General features: G+C 41.5%; 1 protein-coding gene across 3 annotated transcripts in view; it reads left to right on the top strand.

Annotated features, from left to right (window-relative positions):
- Positions 1 to 25,599, top strand: part of GALNT8 (polypeptide N-acetylgalactosaminyltransferase 8) — a 57,484-nt gene extending 31,885 nt beyond the window's left edge. Inside the window, exons 4-12 of one of the 3 annotated variants that reach the window (XR_006742897.1) lie at positions 5,125 to 5,305; positions 6,029 to 6,226; positions 6,732 to 6,846; positions 10,510 to 10,695; positions 13,872 to 14,009; positions 14,577 to 14,672; positions 15,708 to 15,872; positions 24,510 to 24,769; positions 24,804 to 25,599. Coding sequence is in view for 1 of the 3 variants with exons in the window: in XM_036455716.2 (XP_036311609.1) it covers positions 5,122 to 5,305; positions 6,029 to 6,226; positions 6,732 to 6,846; positions 10,510 to 10,695; positions 13,872 to 14,009; positions 14,577 to 14,672; positions 15,708 to 15,872; positions 24,510 to 24,650 (1,223 nt within the window). In the remaining 2 variants the exon portion in view is untranslated. The other 2 variants (XR_004991016.2, XM_036455716.2) reach the window with 2 other exon arrangements.
- Positions 25,600 to 25,919: the final 320 nt, after the last annotated feature.

The raw sequence follows: 25,919 nt of genomic DNA, 5'->3' as shown, positions 1-25,919 counted from the left end.
TGCTCCGCTGGAGCCGATTTGCTAGAATTTTGTTGAGGATTTTGGCATCTATGTTCATAAGGGATATTGGACTGTAATTCTCTTTCATTGAGTTGTCTTTATCTGGTTTTGGTATTAGGGTGATGCTGGCTTCATAGAAGGAGTTTGGAAGTGTTCCTTCCTCTTGAATTTTTTGGAATAATCTGAGGAGGATAGGTTTCAGTTCTTCCTTGAATGTTTGGTAAAGCTCTCCTGTGAAGCCATTTGGCCCTGGGCTTTTGTTTGCTGGAAGCTTTTTGATGACTGTTTCAATTTCTTCCCAAGTCACTGCTCTATTGAGATTTTTAGATTCTTCATGATTGAGTTTTGGAAGTTTGTATTTTTCTAGGAATATGTCCATTTTCTCCAGGTTGTTCAGTTTGTTGGAACAGAGTTGTTCGTAGTATTTTGTAACAATCCTTTGTATTTCGGCGGGGTCTGTTGTTATTTCATCCCTTTCATTTCTGACTTTGTTTATTTGAGTCCTCTCTCTTAGTCCATCTATCTTTGTTTCTAGAGCATCTATCTTGTTTATCCTTTCAAAGAACCAGCTCTTGGTTTTGTTGATCTTATGTATTGTTTCTTTGGTCTCTATGTCGTTTATCTCCGCTCTGATTTTTGTTATTTCCTTCCTTCTGCTTACACTGGGCTTTTCTTGTTGCTGTTTTTCTAACTCTTTGAGTTGTAGAGTTAGATAATTTGTTACCATTTTTTCTTGTTTTTTTGCAATAGGCTTGTGGGATATGAACTTCCCTTTCAAAACTGCTTTTGCTGTGTGCCATAGATTTTGGATTGTTGTGTTTTCATTGTCATTTGTTTCCAGGATGTTTTTAATTTCTTCTTTGATTTCTCTGGTAACCCAATCCTTGTTTAATAACATGCTATTTAGTCTCCATGTGTTTGATTTCTTTGGATTATTTTTATTGTAGTTAATTTCCAGTTTTATGCCACTATGATCTGAGAAGATGCTTGATATGATTTCTATCTTCTTGAACTTGAAGAGATTTTGCCTATGTCCCAAAATGTGGTCTATTTTTGAGAATGTCCCATGTGCACTTGTGAAGAATGTATATTCTGTGGCTTTGGAGTGGAATGTTCTGAAGATGTCAATTAATTCCATCTGGTCTAGTTAGTCATTTAGGACTGATATTTCTTTGCTGACTTTTTGTTTAGATGATTTGTCCAAGGGTGACAGTGGGGTATTAAAATCTCCTACTATGATTATATTGCTATTAATTTCTCCCTTAATGTTCTCGAGCATTTTTTTTTTAATGTATTTGGGTGCTCCCGTATTGGGTGCACATATATATTTACTAGGGTTATTTCTTCTTGTTGGATTGCTCCCTTTAGTATTATGAAGTGGTCTTCATTATCTCTTGTTATGTCCTTCACTCTGAAATCTAATTTGCTACCCCAGCTTTTTTTTCATTTCCATTCTCCTGGAAAACCTTTTTTCATCCCTTCATCCTCAGTCTGTGTGCGTCTTTTTTTCTGAAGTGGGTTTCTTGTAGACAACAGATATATGGGTCTTGTTTTCTTATTCAATCCGTTACCCTACGTCTTTTGATTGGAGCATTTAATCCATTTACATTTAAAGATTTTATTGATAGGTACTCATTTGATGTCATTTTTATTCTATACCCCTGTGTTCCTTTTTCACTTCCTATTTCTTTATTTTTACAGTAGACCCTTTAGCATTTCTTGCATTGCTGGTTTGGTGGAGATAAATTCCTTTAGACTTTTTTTTGTCTGTGAAGCTCCTGATTACACCTTTAATTTTGATTGATAGCCTTGCTGGGTATAGCATTCTTAGATTCAGACTCTTCCTTTGCATGACTTTGCATATTTCATCCCATTCCCTTCTGGCCTGATGAGTTTCTGTTGAGAAGTCAGTTGCTAGTCTGATGGGGGTTCCTTTATATGTAACTTTCTGTCTCTTTCTGGCTGCTTTTAAGATTCTTACTTTATCGTTGGTGTTTGCCAGTTTAACTAGAATGTGCCTTGGCGTCTGTCTTCTGGGATTCATTTTGCTTGGGACCCTGCGAGCATCTTGGATTTGTGTGGGATTTTTCTTCTCTATCTCAGGAAAGTTTTCTGTCATTATTTCTTGAAATATGTTTTCCATGTCTTCCTCAGTTTCCTTTCCTTCTGGAACCCCTATTATTCTAATATTGTTTTGTTTTGTATTGTCCCAAAGTTCCCTTAGGCTCTCCTCTTGCTTTTTAATTTTTTTTTCCAGAAGCTGCTCTAATTGGGTATTTTTTTTCCCACCTTGTCTTCTAGCTCACTGATGCGGTCCTCTGCTTCTTCTAGTCTACTATTGAGTTCTTTATAGCAGCGATATCATTTTTCATTTCTTCTTGATTCATCTTTATTTCCTCTTGGTTCTTCTTCAATTCCTCTTGGTTCTTCTTCATTTTCTCTTGTTTCTTATTCATATCGTCAAATTTCTCTTCCATTCTTTTTAGCCATCCTATGATCATTACTCTGAATTCTTGCTCTGATACGTTGCTTGCCTCTAACTCATTTACTTCCTTTTCTGGTGATGCCTGCTTTTTTTTCATGTGTGGGCTATTTCTTAGTCTCCCCATGGTCTCTCTTTTCAGGATGTCTGGTTATGCTGTATTCCTTCTGCGTTGATTTAAAGGCACAAAATACAACACTACCCGGTGCAACACAAAAGGCACTTAATAGGAATGTATTTGCAATATTAATAACCTCTAATAAAGGTGACCACTATAGAAAGAGAGAGAGAGAGAAAGAGAGAGAGAGACAAGAAGCAGACTAAGAGAGAAAGGGGAAACAAACTATATATATATATGGAGAAAATTCCCATACAACAACCACTAACCCCTGCAAATGCCAGCAACAATACTTGGAGATTAATACAAACTACAATATCCACTATTATTAAGTAAGGCTATGATATGCAGAAGTAAAAAACAAACAAAAACAAAGGGTTTTAAAAAATACAAAGCAACAATAACAACACAAGAATAAGCATAACAATTTCACTAAAAAGCATAAAAATTCACTATAATCACCATTCACGTAAACAATGACAAAAGGTTAGAGAGAACAGTTTTTTTTTTGTTTGTTTTTTTTTAACTAGTTAATATAGTGAAAAGAGTGGTATTTATACACTTGGAGCAGGGGGTTGGAAATTAGGTCTATAAGTATGGTGAGAGTTTTAGCAGGGAGTATACAGAAAGAATAGGGGAAAAACTAAAGCCAGAAAGAGATAAGATAAACAGGAGACGAAAGGGTAAAGGTTAGTAAGAGAGTGATGGTGTAAAGGTTGAGTTGAGATAAGGTTGAACGATGCTATAGTAGAGATTAAAATAGAATGAAGACTAATCCCAATGTAAAATAAAGAGAAAATAAAATTGTACTGGAGAAAAAAAAGAAGAAAAAGGAAACAAAGAATTCAAAATAGCAGTAGTAATAATGATTGAGATTGAAAAATGTAATAATTGAAAAGGTAAAATCAAGTAAGGAAAAAAGAAAAAAAATTTGTTTCTTAAGTAAAAGATGTAAAAAATGAAAACAAAATAAAAGATGTAAAAAATTAAAATAAAATAAGGAATAGTAAAATTAGCATAAAAATGTCCAGTAGTGGTCATTCACTTCCTTTGTTATTGTATTGTATTTGGCATGCCTGATTCTCGGACCAGACAGTCTTGCAGTTCCAAGCTTTCCACTGCACCTCAGTTTTGTAAGGTAGTCCTTAATTTTAAGTAGGCTATATCTTAATTATTTGTATACATTTATTTTTGATTAATTAAAAAAAAAAAGACAGTTTGTAATTCAGCCCCTAGGTGGCAGTGTTTCTGGTTTGAACTCCCAGTCTTTTTGGCTGCTCTAGCCTTCTTTCTCTATGGCTCTATGCTTTGATCTAGTAGGCTGCCAGACTATCTCTTCTGGCTCTGATCCCCCGTTTGCAGGAAGGCAATTTTCCCCTGCAGTCTTCAGGATATGTCCAACTGGGCAGTCCTTCCCTAGTACTCAGAAGCAAAGGGGTGAAGGAAATTAGGTGGAGGGTGGGTCTGCACCAAGGTGTCCAGATGTTCCACCCTTGTCGGGACAGTCCTGATTCTTAACAATTTGTCCTGTGTCCCTTGGCATTTTAAAAAACTCCCGATTTTTGGGAAGATTATGCCAAACCCAGCACTGGGTCTAGCAGGGGAGGATTCTCTCTGCAGCCACAGCCTTCTTTCGGCGCAGCTCAGTGCAGGGGGTGCTCGGGTGCTCCGTGGCTATAATCGCTGTGGGGCTGTGCTCTGGGGGGCTGCTCAGGAGCGCTGCAGCTACAGTCGCTGCCTGTGCCCCTGGGACCCAAAACCCTCATATTTTCCCCGCAAACTCTAACCTTTCCGTGGGTGATTGAAGAACTCCCTTGAATCCACGTATTTGCGCCGATTGGGGCGTCACAGCTGCTCGATGGTCTCCTCTGCTGTGGGTTTTCCAGGCCTCAGAGAAGATCCTCCTTTCCTGGTAAGATGGCACAGCCTTCCCTCTACACCCGTAGTTCTGGGAGAGTTCTCCGCCACCGCAGTGCTGGCTGCTTGGTCAGGAAATCCTGTCCAGCGGACCCTTCCTTACTTTCCTTTAGAGTTCTGCTAACCCTTAGCTGCCAATCAATATTCCCTGAGTGACTCAGATGCTGCTTCTATCTGCTCTGGGATCAGGGTCAGAACAAGTCCATCTGTTCGGCCGCCATCTTGTCCTCCCTATCCCACAGTCAACAATAGAATCACACATCCTAACCCGGAGATAGTTCAATCACTACTAGCTATAGAATAGTATTAAATTTTAGTACCAGCTGAAGCCGGATTGGCTCAGTGGTAGAGTGTTGGTCTGCAGACTGAAAGGTTCCAGGTTCGATTCCGGTCAAGGGCATGTACCTTGGTTGCAGGCACATCCCCGGTGGGGGGTGTGCAAGAGGCAGCTGGTCGATGTTTCTCTCATCGATGTTTCTAACTCTCTATCCCTCTCTCTTCTTCTCTGTAAAAAACCAATAAAATATATTTAAAAATAAATAAATTTCAGTACCAAATTCATCAATACATTCAGAATTTCTATAGGTGTGTATTTTGTTGGCAGGAGAACTAAAGGCAAACTTGGATGAGCATATTAAGCTTTACAACCAGAAGTATCCAGGACTACTGAAAATAGTACGGCATACCAGGAGACAAGGTCTTGCTCAAGCCCGCAACACTGGCAGGGAAGTGGCCACAGCTGAAGTAGTTGCCATCCTGGATGCTCATATTGAAGTGAACGCTGGGTGGTAAGGCTCCAGATGGTTTCTTCTTCTGAAAAAAGGGGGGAAAGGACATATTGTAATTCTAAATATAAGATAGGATAGTGTGGAAATAGGGAAAGCCTACATCAGACTTTAAACACAGGGAAGCTACAAAGACAGGATGCTTTTACTCGAGGACTTTGGTTGGCTAAGGATAGTGCTGGAGCAAAAACAATGGGCTTGGCGTATTGACATTGCGCCCAATCCTGACTTTACAATACTTTGGGACTTTGTATACATCATGTCATCTAACTTGATATTCATGTGATTATCCATAAAATGGAAGAGTTTACCTTTTGGTAATTCCTAAGGTTTTTCCCAGCTCTGAAATTACATGACATAAAGAGAGCTCTGTTCTTTGGAGAAGGTGGAGAATCAGATAGTAAAGAGTTATTATTTTGGAAATAGCATAGCCCAAAGGTAATATACATTAAGGTGGAATACTGATGGTCCTGGTTCAAAGTAGCTCAGGGGTAGTATTTGGATACTAATTTCAAATATGCTTTTGACATGGGTCAGCTGTTAGCATCCCAGCTATCCTAAAAGCTGCAGAACTTTTCTGGACTCCGGAGCGTTCCTTTCACCATCCAGCTCAGTCTAAATGAAGAAAGAGCTAAATGTCAGGGCAAAGTGCTTGGGACACCTTTATCTGCTTGCTCCTGCTGCTTACCCACACACCTAACCTGGGTTTGTTACACACCCTTCTAGGGCAGAGCCCATCTTGACCCGGATTCAGGAAGACCACACTGTGATTGTGTCTCCTGTGTTTGACAACATTCTCTTTGACACATTTGAATTAGAAGAGTATTCTTTGGCAGTTGATGGGTTTAACTGGGAACTATGGTGCCGTTATGATTCACTGCCAAAGGCCTGGATTAATCTGCATGATGTCACTGCTCCAGTTAAGTAAGTCTGAAAGGTCTCAGAAACATGGTTAGCACATGGGCAGTCAAGAATGAATAGTGTGTAGTGGTAGTAATGGAAGAAGAGTGAAAGGAATGAAGGAAAGGGAATAAAAATAAAAAAACGCTGATTCCAGATAAGAAGGAAAGAGAATAAAAATAAAAAACGCTGATTCACAAACACTTTGGGCTATCTGAGGGCTTTCAAGCAAAATAAAGCAAATGTTTTAGAAAACATTTGGGCCATTTTAAGCATTTATTAAGCTATGAAGTATGGATATCCAGATGAAAAAGATGTACTTTTAATATACCTTGAGAAGGGTTATGACATCACAGAGCGTGAGGGAAAGTTACACTTAGTTCAACTAGAGGCTTAAGGAAACCCTACGGATAAGAGGTCTGGGTAGAGTTTCAAAGGCCAAACCATGACTGTGTTTCCTACTGCTCATCTCCCTCCTAACCCATTCACTATGGAGAGGTTAGTAACTCTCTTGCTTTGTGTTCCACAGGAGTCCTTCCATCATGGGCATCCTGGCAGCCAACAGGCTCTTCCTGGGAAAGATTGGGTCTGTGGATGGTGGAATGCTGGTCTATGGAGGAGAGAATGTGGAACTTAGCCTGAGGGTGGGTATATTTCCATTCTTCTTATGGGACAAAGCAGAGGGAAAATAATAGGAGGGTACCCTGTTTCCCCGAAAATAAGACAGTGTCTTATATTAATTTTTGCTTCCAAAGATGTGCTAGGTCTTATTTTCAGGGGATGTCTTATTTTTCCATGAAGAAGAATACGGTACACATTTATTGTTAAATGAAAATAAAGGAAATTTATTACCTGTATACGGTATGGTAGTACGATAGTTGTCAACACAAACCAGACAAACTGTGAATCCTACAGTATCAAGAATTTACTCATTTATTCAATGACAATCATGTCATCATCTTCTGGAACATCATCATAACAACCCAATTCCTGAATTTTCTGGTGAATTTCTTGTGACTCCATTTCTTTCAGAATCAGTGGACCAAATCTCTCATGTTTAGCCTGGGGAGGGGGGTTTATTTTCGAGGAGATGCCTTATATTTCACTCAGAAGGGAAACCTGTAAGTAGGTCTTATTTTCGGGGAAACACAGTAGTAGTACCTCTGGAATCCTGAAACAAGGCTGATTGTCATTGGTTCAAGAGGTGGAAAAATCCTCATGTTTGTAGGTCCCTAGAGAAAGGCAAGAGGACTTCAGGAGTGGCGTCTTTTTTATGTAGGTTTATATAATCTGGGACTTATTAGGGAAAGGGTAAAACTGAGGCTCAGCAGATGGTGTTCCCCATTGTCTTGAGGAATTGAGACATTTTTTAAGCATCTCCTAGAATCAAACAACTCTATGGCAAGACAGCGTTCTATAAGACCAAAGAGAAACTGGGCAGAAGGTCCAGGGATACAGATGTGTGGGTAGCCAAATTGCTCCTGAATGGACAGCTAGGACAGCTGACATGATGGCATAGGTCATGCTGAGATGTGGTTTAGTCTAGGACAAATAGCCAGTGATGGATTGTATAGCAATAAAATAAAAATGAGAACCACTTCTCGTTCTGACTGTGCACTGGCTACTCAGCAATGATGCCTCTTCTCTGCTCTAGCTTGGCTTTGACGGGGTGGCTCTGAAGGCTTCAGTTTGGAACTAGTGCATTGTTTTTTTCTGTCCTATTAAATTTGTCAAAGTATATCTTATGGTCAAGCCCAAAGTCAAGGGGTGGGGAATATCTATCTACAATGAAGTGACAGAGAACTGGGGCAATAAGTTCAACACATCACAATCAGTTTGGAATAGGTCTCTTGCAAATCTTAATTCCAAATCCTACTTTTCCACTGGAAAGTTTGTGCTATCCTGGCCAGATACAAACTCCCTAAGCCATACCTGCTGCACCAAGAACCTAGCATGGTGAGTGATATGTGGCTTACACTTGATAATGAGTTTATAATAAAATAATAATAAGGATGTCAGGATGGCATTGTAAAAAATGCTGGACCTAGGTTCTAATCTTGGCTCCGCTAATTCTCCATTTCTATAAAATGCTCTCCCCCACAACTGCCAGCTCCAAAATTCTTTGCCTGAGTCAAGGTGACCTCTGGCCCATTGTGTTTTCTGAAGGAACAAGATAATTTCTTATATAAAGCTTATTCTGTCCAACTCCCTTCAGTTTCTTTCCAATTGAGACTGAAGACCACATATTGCACCCTTTTAGGACCCAATCAAGATCCCACATTTTTGGTTAACAAATGAACTTTGAGTGCCTGTCTGAGTTTTCCATTAAGCCAAAACCATTCTCTAGCAGAGAGATTTATTACTTTTTTGCCTGGTGGCCTTGATCAGTTTTTCCACTTGTGAAATGAAGAAAAGTGTCCTTGTTTTAACTATCTCATAAGAATGATTGTGCAGTTAAAATGTAATAAATAATTTGAAATAATTTATGAAGATATGAATTAGAATTCTTATTTGGATTTTGGGACAGAAGTCAAAATAATAGAGGTTTAAATAAAATAGAAATTAATTTGTTTTCTTCCATAACTTTCTGAACAAAAGTGGTTCAGGTTTGAGATTGCAGCTCCAGGATGATGGAGACCAAGACTTTCCCATCTTGTGGTTCTGCTTCACTCAATATCACATCCATATTCTATTTTTAAAAAATATATTTTATTGATTTTGTACAGAAAGGAAGGGAGAGAGATAGAGAGTTAGAAACATCGATGAGAGAGAGTCATCAATCAACTGCCTCTCGCACACCCCCTACTGGGGATATGCCCGCAACCAAGGTACATGCCCTTGACCGGAATCGAACCCGGGACCCTTCAGTCCCCAAGCCGACGCTCTATCCATTGAGCCAAACCGATCCCGGCCACATCCATATTCTAGTTAGCAGGAAGAGAAAGTAGGGAAAAAGAGAGTATGCTCTTTCTCTCTCGGTTTTTTGTTTTGTTTTGTTTTGTTTTTTTACCAGTTCTACCTGCAATTGTGTATATTGTATTTCATTGTTCAGCACTGGTCAGATGGTCATGCCTATATTCAGTCAAGGTGTTGGCCAGGGTTGGGTTCTTAGCTAGGACTGACTGAAGAAGGATCTGCTTCTAGGCTCATGTTGGTGTTGGCAGCATTCAGCTTCTTGAAGTCTTCCAGTCTGAGGAGGCATTCAGGTTGGAAGCCACCATTAGTTTCTTGCACTCTTCGTATGGTGGCTCACAACTTGGCGGCTTGCTTCTTCTAAGCCAGTAAAAGAATGCATCTCCTAGCAAGATGGACACTACAATCTTATGTAATGTAATCACACACATGTAATTGTGTACATACTTTTTCCATATTCTACTGGCTAGAAGAAGATCACAAACCCACACTCAAAAGGAGAGGAGCAAGGAAGGGTATGAAGATGAGGAAGCATGGATCATGTGGACCACCTGTGCATAATATCTGGCATGCAGGTCCAGGAAGGGTCATAGGACACTAACTCCAGTGTGATTAGCTCAGGGCTGGGTGCTCCTCAAGACATTGGCACTTTTCCTGAGGATAAATGAGCAAGGACAGATTGCCATGACCTTTGCAGTGGGGTTTAGGATCTGAAGGAGGGGCTGATGCAAAAATGAAAATGCTATACAAGAAATATGAATTTAGAAGGCATTGGGGGCCAGGTGGAACCTCTTTCTTGAAGAGACACACGGAAACTGGGTCCTGTTTTCTTTTATTTAGTTTTAGATAAACATCTTGCCATCGGTAAAGCACGCAAACAGGTAGCAGACAAACTGTCTCTAAAGTCAATAAAGATCAGTAAAGATCAGTAAGATGATCAGTCAATAAAGATCAATAAAGATCAGTAAACATTTGCTTGGAGGCTATTGAGCCACCACTATCTCAACACAAACAATCAGTACTTAGCTTCAGCCCTGCCAACGTGCAAGATCCATTGGCCTTCCGCATTCCTTGGTGCACTCTCATGAAAGTATTGGCAAGTGGTGACTTCCTACAACAGACCTTCCTTTGGTTTGTTCAGAAAGACTTCCTAAAGTGGGTAGGATTTCTGGAACTGTCTGAAACCAAGGAGAGAAGAAGGTTGGTGAACTTCTAAGGAAGATTGTTTTAGATAAATGGTTTGGGAGGTAACATAAAGATGCGAGTGGGGGGACTAAATTTACATTATTTAAAAAATGGCTCCAAAATGTTGGTCTCTGTGCATCCGTAAGCAATGCTACTTATTGGCCATGGGGCCAAGATTGTCCAGATGATTTTCCCCCCTTCTCTTGTAGGTGTGGCAGTGTGGAGGGAGAATTGAGGTCTTGCCCTGCTCCCGGATTGCTCACCTAGAGAGACATCACAAGCCCTATGCCTTGGATCTGACTTCTGCCATGAAGCGCAATGCTCTCAGAGTGGCTGAAATCTGGATGGATGAGTACAAATACATGGTCTACCTGGCTTGGAATATACCACTCCAGGTTTGTCATGGCATTGAATAGGGCCAGGAGGAGGAGGTTGTGATATTGGTGGGAAATGGGAAGGGATACAGCAAAAGTATCATCCCAGCTCTAAAGAATAAGGGTAAAGTCCAGATGGTTTGATGATAATGACACAACACTTAAGAAGTAATACTATGTTCCAGACTCATTAATTATCACAACATACTTAGAGGGTAAGTTTTATTTTTAATTTTATTTATTTAAAAATTTTTATATTACAGTTTACATTCAATGTTATATTAGTTTCAGATATATATCATAGTGCTAGGGTACTTACATAACTTACCAAGTGTTCCCTGTGATAAGTCTAACACCCACCTGGCACAGTACATAATTATTACAATATTCCCTGTGCTGCACTTTACATTCCTGTGATTATTTTGAAATTGCCCATTTTTTAGTTCTTAATTACTTCCCTCTTTTCACATAGCTCCCAAACCCCCTCACACCTGACAACCATCAGTTTGTTCTCTATATCTATGAGTTTATTTCTGTTTTACTTGTTTATTTATTTTGGTTTTTCTTTTCCACATTGAAGTGAAATAATGTGATACTTGCCTTTCTCTGTCGTACTTATCTATGCCCAAATAACCTTTGTGTACATTCATGTTGTCACAAATGTCAAGATTTCATTCTTGTTTATGGCTAAGTAATATTCAATTGAATATGTACCACATCTTCTTTACCCATTTGTCTATTAATGGACACTTAGGTTGCTTTCAGACTTCATTGCAAATAATGCTGCAATGATCATAGGGGCTCATTTTTTTTTTCAAAATAGTGTCTTAGATTTCTTCAAATAAAAACTCAAAAGTGGAATTGCTGGGTTTTGGTAGTTCTATTGCTTGCCTCCATTTTGTTTAGTTCTTTTTCTAGAGTTTTGTCTTGTTTAATTTGGGATTTTTTTTCCCCTCCTCCTTTTGACTATCTCCTGTGCTTGTTTCTATGTATTAGGTAGATCTGCTATGTCTCCCAATCTTGGGAGAATCACCTTATATAGTAGGTATCTTAATGGGTTCAGTGGCACAGTCTTCTTGGACACCTGAGATGGGTATGCCAGGGCTGTCCTTTAAGTAGGTTGTGTGTGCCCTACTGTTGTAGCTGAGCCCTGATTTCTGTTGGCATATCAGTGGGTGAGATTGACCCCAAACTGACTGGGTGTGAAGGCTGACCATGACTGCAACAGACAACCTATTGGTGTGTGAATGACCCCATAGAATGAGGTTCATTTGGGACTCTGGTACTGCTGAATTTGCCCTTTCAGTGTGTCATTTGTGGAATTAATTGGGTGGTGCTCTGGTGTGGTTTGAAGCTGGCCACTGGGTGTGTTATTTCTGGGGCCTCTTGAGAAGAGCTCCAGTGTTAGCCAAAGTGAGCTGCTGCCTGCCTGGCCTGGGGCCACCTGGTAGGAACTACAAAATGATTGGTGGTTGGTAGCTCCCTCTGTTGGGTTGGAGGCATCTGGGACCGGTTATGCTATGGACTGAGTGTGACTGCCACTCATGCCAAGCTTGAGCTGATTAGCAAGAGGTGCAGGACATACAGAGGCTACCCACTCCTTGTTTGGGGTTTGCAAATCTTTGAGAGATTTTAGGAAAGTCCACAGCTAAGGCCAAGGTTGGTTGCCTGTGAGAAACAGTCTTGGAAAGAGATTCATGCTGAAAGAGAATTCAGTGAGGTAAGGTCTCAGGGAATCACCAGGGAGGGGCAATTGGGATTAGCCAGGCTGATGGAGATTCAGATCTAGTGCATATATGTGTCTGCCTGCTGTGCAGGGAGAGGGCTCAATAAAGGAATAATGGCACTTGTCAGTACTTCTGTCCATGAGAGAGCTGCCCCTCCTTCCCTCTCTCTGAAGCCAGTTAATTTAGTTTCTCCCCATATGTCCCTTGTGTTTTCCAAGCTGCTGTTCCTTTGCTGGAGCTTAGGGCAAGTGTGAGCGAGTGAGTCTTTGCTCGGGTTCTTTAAAAGAATATCTGGTCTACAGCAGCCCTCCGCCTCACCTGATTTTCACAGACAGATATTGTGGGGACTCCTATTCCTAGCACTGGTTCTTCAGGCTGGAGAGTGAGGTGTGAGCCAGGACCCCTCACTCCTCAGTGAGGACCTTCACAGCTGAGAAGGTCTTACCCACCACATGTGGGTGTGGGGCCAGCCCATTTTGCATCTGTGCCCTTTCTTCCTTCTATATAGCCTTCTTCTGTATATCCTTAGTTAAAGAAGTTCTGGTGAGCTAGTCTTCAGGTGGTTCTCAAGGGTGATTGTTCTACAATTTAGTTGTAGTTTTGATGTGGTCCTGGGAGGAAGCAAGTGCAGACTCTTCCTTGGGTAGCTTTATTTTTATTATTCTAAGTTTACAGATTAAAAACAAAACAAAACTGAAGCATGAGAATTGAAAGAAACTTGTTTAAGGTGATAAGGTAATGTAGTAAGTGGCCGAGATAAGATTCAAACCTAGTTATCCTCTACATTATCCTCTACAAAGTCTCTCTTTATCCATCATCATTACTGGTGGAATCTTTATGGTACTGGGTTGGACATCAGGAACTCACTATCTTAGGATAAACATGGTAGGCAGGATGTGAGATTGTGGGAATAGAGGTTATAATCTTGTTGATGCACATGAACGCGGATGACCTTCTTGGCTAAGGCCGCACATTGTCCCTGCCAGAGGTCAGGGTGATTTGCTATCTTCTGCTTCTGAACTGTGCCTCTGGGCTCAAACATTCTTTCAATTTGATTCCCCACAGACACTCACTTTTAGAAAATGCCATTTAACCATCAGAATCTTGCTGCCAGAATATTCCTTTTGAAAGCCTTTATCTGGCCATCATAAGTAGTATTTTCTGTTTTACTGATATAACTATGATCTCTAACAGGAGCAGTCTGCATTAGCTTGCTAATGATGAGAAAGAAACCTGAGTAACCCCACTACACAGGCCTTGCAAGTGTCTTTGAAACCAAAGGTGATTCCTAAGGTTAAAGCTTTCTTTACTTTCCCCAGAAAACTATATATTATCAAGGTTACTTTACGGGCCATCAGAAAAATACCCCCTTCCCTCAGGCATCATCCACACCCTTTGAAGGGCAAAGAACATTACACAGAAACACTTCATATTTTATTTACACAGAAACACTCCATGTTTTACTTACAGAACTCTGGAATAGATTATGGAAACATTTCTTCCAGAATGGCACTCCGGGAAAACCTGAAATGTAAAACATTTGATTGGTATCTGAAAAATGTTTATCCAGCCCTGAAGCCAATCCACAACATTGTAGCCTACGGAAGAGTACGTATAATGAAATTGCATTTCAGATTTTAAATATTTGACTGTAATAGACAATGAAACCTGAATCACATGACTACCCAGAAAAGGGTTTCCCAAACCATCCCATCCAAGATTCTCTTCCTATCCCCCAACTCCTTCCTCAGTGATTTGCCCTTGGACCCTCTCATTTCCTATTATCTCTTACTTCCCAGTTCTCCTCTCTTTTTGTTCTCTTTGCCTCCACTTCCTTTACTTGGAAGCCCTTGCTCTGCCTCTCCCGTTTCTCAGCCAATCAGGGTGTTTGGTCTCACCCACCTGAAGGAGGCTGAGATGGTGTCACTTCTTTATATAAATGCTGGTCCTGGTGGGCAGGTATTCCCAGGAAGTGGGGATCACAGCAATGCTTCATTTCAGCATTTGTCTTAGAAATTTGCTTAGAAAATTGCTGTCAAGATAGCAAACTGCTGGACCTTTGGCTGGTAATTCCTCACATCTTGGAGTACTGAATAAAATGCAGGGTCTGGGAGGCTTGATGCTCTCTTTCTCAGACTCTTTCCAATCATGTTGTCATGTGTTTTGCTCCTTCAGATAAAAAACTCACTAAATGAAAATGACTGCCTGGATCGGGGCCCTATTACAGGCAAGACCCCCATCATGTATTTCTGTAATGAATACAGTCCACAGGTATCTTCCACAATCTTCTTTGCCCTGACAGGATGAGTCTGTTGAGGCTCAGCCCTAGCAACCGTTGCCAGATTTTGACTCAGTGTGAGATGTCAGGGAGGCAGGAGCTCGGAATCCTGGGTAATGTGTCATGGTGAAACCCCAACCTGAACTTTTAACTAAGCACTTCAAAGTTCATTAAAACGTTATGGCAGGACAGTTCTATTTCAGATATGAGTAGGGTAGGTGGGAAGGCTCTGAGCTGTTGCATTCATTCTCCATGCTAATATTTTCATTGACAAAACCTTCAGTTCCTTTTTTCCTTCTTCCCACTGCCTCCCTCCATCTCCCCCCATCCCCCATTGCTCCTTGTGTAGGAAGGTGGAGAGCTGGCACCACCTTGGCTTCTTCCATAGAGAAGTAAACAAGGGCTAGAGAGTCACTGGTGGAATGGGAGTCCCTCCAGGGGATAGAGAGATCTGGCACCAAGTGGGAGGTATAGCAGGGGACTTCTTTTTCCCTGAGACTATTCACATCTATCATGTTACTTTTCATATTGCCCTCACAGGAACCTCTTGAGGGATGAGGGCTAGATAGCATTTCCACTTGACAAATAAAAAAAAAAAAGTGTTGTGACACAAAACAACTTACTTGTTCAAACTCACTGAGCAAGGGAGGGTCAGATTGAGAATTTGAAAGGTTTCCTGACAACAAGCTCACTGCGGAGGCTTCCGATGACACCCTAGGAAGTTCAGTTGTGTTTCCCCCTAGCCCCAAAGATAAGCTCTCTCATCCATGCAAGCCATGATTCTGTTGGGCTTCCTGCATGGAAAGAGGCAAGCTAGTGCTCCCACCTCATGCTTGGTCTTCTCCCTAAAATCAACTGGGGGTGGTGGGAGAAAGAAACACAGAGTACTGCATGTTACTCAGGAAAATTCAATGCTCCCCTTAGTGACTGAGTGTCCACAGGACCCATAGCAGTCTTTATGTTCACTATCTGGGTCAAGGGTCTCTTCACAGACTGTGCCTACAGCAGATCCCTTTGCTGTCTTTTAGAAAATCTACTACCATCTAACTGGGGAGTTGTACGTGGGACTGATTTCAGAGGCAGTGGCTGAAGACAACTGCCTGACAGACCCTGGCAATGGGGAGAATCCTACTTTGGAGCCATGTTCCAAGGCAGCCAAAAATGGACTACACATATATTGGGATTTTAAGTCGGTGAGTTGTGTATTTTTTAAAGGATAGATATATTCAAATATAATCTGAGAGATTCATATTTGATTTTGTAGTGTTTTAGAAAGACTCAGTTTGTGACAATGTGTAGGGAAAACACCAGAAACAGGGAACTGGGTATGAAACACTGAGTCTGTTGATTAAGGTGGGGTGTTGAAGGGGGGAAAAAAAGAATCTGGAATCTGTTATAGCTTAACAGGTAAGCATTTGGGTTTGAAGCATAGTTGTTACATTTAGCAATTTAAAAAAAATATATTTTATTGATTTTTTACAGAGAGGAAGGGAGAGAGATAGAGAGCTAGAAATGTCAATGAGAAACATCGACCATCTGCCTCTTGCACACACCACCCCCCCCCCCCCCCACTAGGGATGTGCCTGCAATCCAGGTACATGCCCTTGACCGGAATCAAACCTAGGACCTTTCAGTCCGCAGACCGATGCTCTACCACTGAGCCAAACCGGTTTCGGCACATTTAGCAATTTTGTTACCCTCTCTGAGACTCAGTCTCCTCATCTATAAAATGGAAATAGTATTGACTTTATAGGTTGGGAAGATAAAATGAAATAATGTATGTAAAGCATTTTAGCATAGTGCCTGGCACATAGAAAGTATTTAATAAATACTAGAGGCCCGGTGCACAACATTCATGCATGAGGGTGTGCGGCAGCCTGGCCTGCATCCTCTTGGAATCCAGGACCCCTCAGGGGATGTCTGACTGCCGCTTTAGACCCGATCTCACAGAGATATTTGCAGGATCAGGCCCAAACTGGCAGTTGGACATTCCTATCACAATCCAAGACCACTGACTCCTAACTGCTCGCCTGCCTGATCACCCCTAACCATTCACCTGCCTGCCTGATTGCCCCTATTTGCTTGCCTGCCTGCTTGATCAGCCCTAACCATTTGCCTGCCTGTAACCCTGCCTGATCAGCCCTAACCACTTGCCTGCCAGCCTGATCATCCCTAACCACTCTCCTGCCTGCCTAACTGCCCCTAACTGTCTGATTGCACCTAACCACTTGCCTGCCTCTCTGATCACCTCTAGCTGCTTGCATGCCTGCCTGATCACCCCTAACCTCCTCTGCCTCAGCCTCCACCCACCATGGTAGCCACCTCTGCCTTGGCCCCTGCAGCTGTGGCTTCATCCAGAAGGTCATCCAGAATGTTGTTCGGAAGGTCGTTTAGCTGTTAGGTCTAATTATCATATTACACTTTTATTATTATACAATAGATTAGCCATTGTGATCAGTTTTATTGTTAATACTAAGCAGAGAGTCTGGAGCACTGGGCTGAAATTTGACCGGGACTATATAAAAGTCCCGACTTTAACTTCAACATCAATTGAGCAAGAACAAGGTGGAGGGAATCTGGCAGATTTACATGACAGTGGCATGAGGGACTTGGTTGACCAAGTCTATTAAACCGCACTGGCAGGACTGTGATGTCCTGATAGAGGGAGGCAATGCTTTGTCTATGGACATACCTCTGAGTATGTTGGTACTTTATGAGGTTCAGGAACCTCATATAAAAGGATATGGACAATCTAACTCAGAAATTCCTAACGTCAAGCTCATAATCTCTTTGGAAATCTGCTGCAGAATGGGAATGGACTATCTTCAGAAAAAACATATATATGCACCTATGGGCACAATTTTGCTTACAATTTCAAAGGGGTTTTGGATCTTAGGTTAAGTCTCTCTTAACTAGACAACATCAGTGTAAAGGAGGGAGGGAGTAAGTCCTGTCTTTCTGCTCTAAGCTCCAACTGTATGGAAATATATATAATTCTATGAAAGGCCATGCTTCCACTTATCTGAGGCACTTTTGTGGGTGTTATTTTCTCTCCTCCCACGTTTTTACCCAGCCAAATGCAAAATGTTCCTCTGAATTCTCTATGTGCTATCAGCACCCCTCTTCTACACTTGTCTCATTGTCTGTTTTAATTGCCTCCTCACTTGCTTCTTTTGATCACTAGACTGTAGGCTGGAGGGCAGGGCCTGGGTTTTGTGTGTTGTTTTCTCTAGCACCTAACAGAGTAGCTGAAACATTGCAAACATTCAAAAAATGGTTGTAGAACAAATAAAAGATTGGCAGACCTTTAGGTAGGGGAGAGGCGAATCTAGAGAAAAGATGATGCTGTGTTCATGAGAAAGTGAACTTGTTCAGTGTCTACAGGAGGGCAGAACTAAGACCAATTATTGGAGGTCAAAGACTTTGACTTAACATAATGGGCCAGAGGAGGAATTTCTAACAGCCTAATGGCTTACGCTATCCTACAAAAGAATGGGCTGCCTGGCCAGGTGGTGAGCATTCTGTCAATAGTAGTCACCAAGCAAAGCATGTCTGAGCATCTGGCAGCTAGTGACATCCTTAATGATATCTTCAGTAGAAAATGCAATTTCAGGTATATTTTCATTAAAAATTAATGTTTAATTTATTAAAGTAAAAAATTAAAGACCTCTAGTTTTTCTTTAAGCTTTCATGTTCTACTCACAAATCTTATTTTATCTATGAACCTATCAAGTTTAACAATCACTTTAAAAAATGTATTTTTATTATTGAAAGTATTACAGATGTTCCTTTTGTTGTTTTTTTTATCCCATTGACCCCCCCTCCACTCTGCACCTACCCCTCTCCGGGAACAATCACGTTTGAAGTGTCTAATCTATTTGTTTTTCTTGTTTTATTATATTAGCTATATTTTTTAGTACTATGTTAAATAATGGTGAGTAGAATGAATATTGTTGCTTTGTGTTAAAAAAGGGGGAAAGCATTGAGTATTTCACCGTTAAGTATAACATTAGCTGTAGATGCTAATGTTATCTGTAGTTGAAGTAATTTCTCTGTGTTTGTAACTTTTTAAGCATTTGTTTTATTATGAATGTGAATTGGATTTTGTCAAACACTTTTTCTGTGTCAATTGACATGATCATGCTTTTTCTTCTTTAGCTTATTGATATAATGGATTATGCTGATTAATTTTCAAAATTGAATCCGGCTTGTGTACCAGGAATAAAGCACACTTAGTCATAGTGTATACTTTTATTCATACTTTGCTGGATTTGAATTGCTGGTATTTTGTTGAAGATTTTTGTGTCTAAGTTGGCTACAGTTCATGTTTTGCAGCTTTTTTTTTTTTTTTTTTTTTTTTTTTGTCTTTGGTTTTAGTACTGGCCTTATGGAGTGAGTTAGGAAGTGTTTACTCTTTCTGCTGATGAAATTTATCCTTTTGACAAAAATTATAGAAGAGACCAATTTCTGGAAGAGACATTTTCAGGAAGAGATTCCCTGGAAGAGATTGTCTTAAATTGGTGTACAACATAGTACCATAAATTCTAGCCAATATAATCCTTCTTTAAATGTTTGTACACTTCTTTAGTGAGATCTTATGGGTCTGGAAAAATTCTTTTTCAAGAGCTTTTAAATAATGAATTAAAAATATTTTAATGGTACAGGGCTATTCAGATTATTTATTTTGAGTTTTTATAATTATTTATGACTAGAGGCTGATGCACAAAATTTGTGCAAGAGTTAGGCCCTCCTTCCCCTGGCTGCTGGCACTTGCTTCCCTCTGGCATCCGGGACCAGGCTTCCCTCACAGCCCGGCTTTGTCCGGAAGGATGTCTGGCCTAATTAGAATATTATACTTTTATTATTATAGATGATAGAGTTTTGTTTATTTCTGGTTTTTGGAAATTAGCCCTTTTCTTCAGATTTACAAGTTTAGAGTTATTTGTAGTGTTTTATTTATTTACTGGAGGCCCAGTGCATGAAATTAGTGCATAGGAGGGGATGTCTCCCAGCCTAGCCTGCACCCTCTTCAATATGGGACCCCTTGAGGGATGTCCTACTGCCCATTTAGGCCCAATTCCACGCTCTCTCACAATTCAGGATTGCTGGCTCCCAACTGCTTGCTGCCTTCCTGCCTGATTGCCCCTAACTGCTTCTACCTGCCAGCCTGATCACCCCCTAACCACTCCCCTGCCAGCCTGATTGACATCTAACTGCTCCCCTGCCAGCTCAATTGCCCCTAACTGCCCTCCCCTGTTGGCATGGTGGCCCTTAACTGCCCTCCCCTGCCAGCCTGGTCACTCCCAACTGCCCTCCTCTGTAGGCCTGCTCACCCACCCCCAGTTTCCCTCTCCTGGAGGCCTTGTCCCTTCCAACTGCCTCTTCTGCAGGCCCAGTCAACCCTAACTTCTCTCTTTTGCCAGCCCGTTCGCACCCAACTGCACTCCCCTCTAGGCCTGATTGCCCACAACTTCCCTACCCTGCTGGCCATCTTGTGTCCCCATGGGGGTGGCCATCTTTGACCACATCTTGTATGTTGGAGTGATGGTCAATTTGCATATTACTCTTTATCAGATAGGATTTTTTTTTAAAATATATTTTATTGATTTTTCACAGAGAGAAAGAGAGAGGGATAGAGAGTTAGAAACATCGATGAGAGAGAATCATCAATCAGCTGCCTCTTGCACACCCCCTACTGGGGATGTGCCCGCAACCAAGGTACATGCCCTTAACCGGAATCGAACCTGGGACCTTTCAATCCGCAGGCCGACGCTTTATCCACTGAGCCAAACCGGTCCCGGCTCAGATAGGATTTTTTATTATTAAGATATAATTGACATATTACATTATTTAATTTCAGGTGTACAACACAATATACTATATAATTTATTACAAAATGATTACACATACAATAAGTTTAGTTAACACTATCACTAGTTACAAAATATTTTCTTATGAGAAATTTTAAGATCTACTATCTTAGCAACTTTAAAGAGGATTTACAATTTAATAAATACCCTTACACATTATAGACTATATAAATTTAATACATTAAATTTTCTTTCTTAAGACATTCAATTATCTGACTTTAAATTGAATAATTCTTAAGATCATTTAAGTGTTTAAAATTTTGCAATCCGGTAAAATTTCAACATGTAAATACAAATTTAATTATTCAATTACAACTTTTTAAATTGGTAGTACAACATTTTAAAAAATATTTTTATTGATTTCAGAGAGGAAGTGAGAGGAGGAGAAAGATAGAAACATCAATGATGAGAGAGAATCATTGATCATCTGACTCCTGCATGCCCCCAACTGGGCATGTGCCCTAACTGGGAATTGAACCGTGACCTCCTGGTTCATATGTCAACGCTTGACCACTGGCTGGGCTGGTAGCACAATATTAATCTGTAACACAATTTTTCTTAAATATAGCATGCACTTAAAAACAGTAATACTAGTATATGCAGAATCTTTAACAAATACTATATCTTTGGTTCCTTTAACATTTATACTTAAGTGCAAATCTTCTGGGAATCAAAGATATTACATATGCTAAAGAAACAATTATGACATCCCAAACATTTTGGGGGTTGCCTTTTGAAGAGAATTTTGGAAGATTATTTTCTCAGGTGGCTGTAGTTGCTGATAGAATACAGGTAGTGGTGGGTGAGCCCTGGAGCTGCAGGGCAGCTGGGGGAGCCTGCCCACCACTCTGGTATCCAGGCTGGATCCCTTTGAATGTCACTCCAGAAGTCAAAGAGGGAGGCAACCATGTAGATGATGGTGTTTCCTGATTTTGAGTTATTTTTAAGTCAATTCATTCCATCAGAGCTTTTCATAACTGTCTTATCCCAATTCTTTCACATATGATCATGATATTTGATTGAAAGTTGGGACCCTTTTGTGCTCTACTTACTTTGTAGACACAACTACATTTATTCTACTAAAAAGTTACCAAAGATATATTCCAGAATTGAGGGGGTGGGTAAGACTAGACAATCCCTTTGTTTTCCTCCAAATTCATTATTAACATTTTAAGTCAACCAGATGAGGTTATGACCTTTAAAGACCCCAGAGAATAGAGCCAGCGACTATGAAGAGACCCAATGTGAAGAGATGAGTTAGAATAGAGACACATCTGAATGTGGGTTACGGTCATTGTTAGGAAGCCTTCCAGTCGGAGTGACAAGAGACTCTCCGGGAGAGATAGTGAGGAGACCACTTGTAGTCGGGGTTTAAGAAGAGACCTCTGGGGTGTGCTCTCCCAAGCTGCCAGAGGGAATAGTTCAAGAAAGCAACTTAGCTCTCTATAGAGAAAACACTAACACTGATCAGAACCCCAAAACTAATTATGCCTCCTTTAAAGGCACCAAATCTCTTTTAAGACAATATGTTAATACTAGGAATAATATAGAATGTAGATCAAGATTCATATAGAAAATATCTTACTATTGATATTTATCATGGCAAAGTATTACGAACAATGGAATGCCTAACACTATGGGAGATTTTTTGTTCATCCCTTGAACTGAATATTATATTGCCATTCAAATTACCCATAAGAAATGTATTTGCAAAAAGATTAATGAAATTGGAAAATGTACATCATGTAATGTTAGATTTAAAGTAAATATATTTTCCAAGTTAATAAATAAGCACATATTCCTTTTGTAAAATAGGGAAAAATAAATAAAAACAAAAATCCCTTTAAAACTGGCAGGCAACACCCCAAAATAAAAACCAAAGCAAAAATGTATTAGATCCAGATGAACACAATGCAAAAGAAACAAGAGTCTAGAGAGGATGAAAGGGATACTGTCAGAGCACATCTCAATCGTAAATGACTCGAAAATAGAAAAAAGATCATCATTGACTCTCTCAGAAAGATCACAATAAATTATAATAACCAAGATTTATTGAGTACGTATTATGTACCAGGCACTGGGTTAAACATGATCTATTTTAGTCTTTATATAACATTTATAAGAGAAATATTATCATTAGCTCTACTTTAGCTATGATATAACTAAAGCACAGAGTACTCACATAGTATTCCTAAGGTCACACAACATAGTAAAAGCTGTGGGTTCGAAGACAGAATCTTATTCACTATTTGTTATTGCCTCAATGCATAGGAAGTTTGTTTCTGAAAGGAAGAAAAACGCTGAATGTTGATTTGAAAAGGAAGGTAGAGTTAAGAGTGTTTTTCCTCCTCTTTTAATTGGGACATTTGGATATATTTAAAGTCAGTAAGAAAGGAAGCTGCTAAGAGGGAGAAATAAGGGAAGGATGTTAGACAGGAAGTGTGTTTTTCTCTATATATGTCAAGTACAGCTGGACTCTGAGAACAGGGACTGCTGGCAGTAAAGACAGAAGCAGGAAAGCTCCTCTGAGACCACCCATGTCATTCGGGTGAACGGCTAGACTGACTGGAAGCGGGGTCTTCTAACCAAGTGAAAACTAAAGGCATTGAGTGAAAGGGATACCGCATGCTAAGGAGACCTGGAGGAGTAACCTTAAGGAATAAGCCAAGTTCTGAGGCCAGACTGCTGTAGGCACATTTGTGGGCTAGGTCCACTCCAATGGTGGTCCTGTGTTGTCTGAAAGAGGAGGCCAAGAGAAAGGAGCGGTGGGAGTGTTGGGAAGAGTTCAAGACCTGGAGAGACACCTTGAATGGTGATGCTGGATGGATGCACTGTGGGAGGTTTGGGGGGAGAGGGAGTCCAGTGCGGCCAGGGGCAGGTGACATTTGGGAACAGGGCTGTTGGGGGCAGTTTGTGATTGCAACAGAAGAGAGGTATGGAGCTGATGGTTAGGGCGGGAGCAGGGATGTGGCCTTAAGAATGTGGTCTCGTCAAAACGGGTTTGGCTCAGTGGATAGAGCGTTAGTCTGCGGACTGAAAGGTCCCTGGTTTGATTCCGGTCAAGGGCATGTACATTGGTTGCGGGCACATCCCCCATAGAGGGTGTGCAGGAGGCAGCTGGTCAATGTTTCTCTCTCATTGACATTTCTAACTCTCTATCCCTCTTCCTTCCTCTCTGTGGAAAATAAAATGTATTTAAAAAAGAAAGAAAGGAAGGAAGGAAGGAAGGAAGGAAGGAAGGAAGGAAGGAAGAAAGGAAGAAAGAAAGAAAGAAATGGTCTCTGCCTCAAGATGCTCAAAAAACATTAAACCTAACTTTAACCCTAATATTAGATGAGGAAATTGAGACTAAGGCAGGTTAGGTAATTTGCCAAAGGCCGCTCTGTACATATTTGAGGGGGATTTAACACAGATGTTTTAGCTCTACAGCCTCCAACATTCCCAGTAGCAAACCTTCGTGGAGCCCCTACAGGGGAGAAGTAGGAACTGCCCCCCAGAGGGATGGAGAAAATAGGCTGAGATCCCTGAATGTAGCTCCCACTCCAGTCCTACCACAGGGCCTCGCTAAAGGAGGGAGAATCCTAATGGGTGTTACAAGCTCAGAGCTGCAGGCTTGAAAAGGAAGGTTGGTCATGGTTCTCCAAGGGGCACCATGTCTTGTCAGTCACTCTGACCTGATGCTCAATCTCAGGAGAGGCAGCCGCTAACTAGGAACCCAGCACAGCAGTGCTTCCCCCAGGTCTATGATTAGGTTACCGCGGGGCTGGGAGAGAAAGCTCTGGGTGACCCGAAGATGCACTTTGCTTCCTTTGTCCTCTGGGTGGCTTTCAGAGAACCGCTCCTCCCCCCCCCCCCCCCCCCCCCCCAGCTTTCCTGTGAGCAGAGCAGAGAGTGTAGGCGCAGGGCGGTGAGGCACGCCTAGGGCATTTCAATACCTTGATTGTCTCTCTTCCCATCCAGGGGAGAGCCATCATAAACAGGGCCACCAAACGATGTCTGGAGATAAAGAAGGTTTCCCTCTACTATAAGCCTGTGCTGCGGACCTGCACCACACAAGTGTGGACAATCCAGCACACTCTCGGAGACTGGGGATCCAACTAGCATCCAGTGATCCTCGGAGAGCCTAGATTTGAGACACCAATTCTTGCCACTGAATGGCTTCTACTCCCAATGCTGTTCAGAGTGCCAGAGGGTGAGAGAAAGAAAATGTGTGTGTGTGTGTGTGTGTGTGTGTGTGTGTGTGTGTGTGTTAAGCAAATGTGACTTCGGCCTGTGCCACACAGGATGGAGGATGGGAGGGCTGTGCATGTGTCCTGGAGGCAGAGTAAGGACACAAGAAAGCCTCCCCCAGCTTCCCTTGGAATGATACTGTATATATCAAACACCATTCTTGGAAACTCCTTCATCTGGCTAGCGTGTCAGGGAGAGAGGCAGGTGGGTGGAAGATTATCTTTGACTTCTGCCAGCGTTGGTTGGTCTTCATTCCTAACAACTATGGCTGTCATCTGCCCCTCACCTTCTCCTCATCGGCTCGAAGACTTCGCTGCCTTGGGGCTGCCGCACTGCAGAGACCCAGTCATCACCAGGGGCAGCAGGACACCTACTCAGGGGCCGCCCAGACTCTGAAGCCATGTCGCTGCTCCTACTCTCTTTTCTGGGCTGTCCTGAAAGATATAACAAAATAGACAAGGAATCTTACATATTCCTCGTTTATCCACTCACAGCAGTTTTATTCGATTACCCAGTCTCCCCAGCACAAACTAGGTTCCAGAGGCTGAGCGCAGCTCTTCAGCTCTGCACAGTGCAGAGAGAATGGTGGAGACATCCCAAGAATCTGGATCTTTCTCCAAGTAGCTCACACTATTTAATAGGCTTGATTACCCTTTTCCTCCCACAATCCTGAAAATTAGAGAAAATGAGGCTTGAAACGGAGAGGCATCATTTACTGGGACACAAAGGAAGGACTGGCTGTAGGACAAACTTGAAACCAGGACTCCTCACTGACATCACTGGGAGAGCCCTTTCCCCCAGCTGGCGAGGTGGGAAGACAGGTTAGCACATGTGTCAAACACAAGGCCCGCGGGCCAAATCCGTCCCGCCAGGCCTTGCAATGTGGCCCGCACCGCGCTGTCATCACTGCACTCTGCTGCGTTTCCATCACAATGACAGTTTATGACTGTTCAGTAAACCATTCGGCCCGCGATTTAGGCTGGATTTTAGATTTTGGCCCCTTCTCTGATTGAGTTCGACACTCCTAGGTTAGAGGATGGGAGCCAGCTCCATGGGGGGAGGGGAGGTAGAATGACTGTGTGTGTGTGTGTGTGGTGGGCTCAGCTTTCAAATATGAACTTATAGAGCCCCTTCTCCAGG

The sequence above is a fragment of the Pipistrellus kuhlii genome, unplaced genomic scaffold (genome assembly GCF_014108245.1).
Source record: "Pipistrellus kuhlii isolate mPipKuh1 unplaced genomic scaffold, mPipKuh1.p scaffold_m20_p_3, whole genome shotgun sequence".
Classification (NCBI taxonomy): Eukaryota; Metazoa; Chordata; class Mammalia; order Chiroptera; family Vespertilionidae; genus Pipistrellus; species Pipistrellus kuhlii.
Note: the sequence above shows the minus strand (reverse complement) of the source record. Positions and strands in the feature narration are given on the sequence as shown.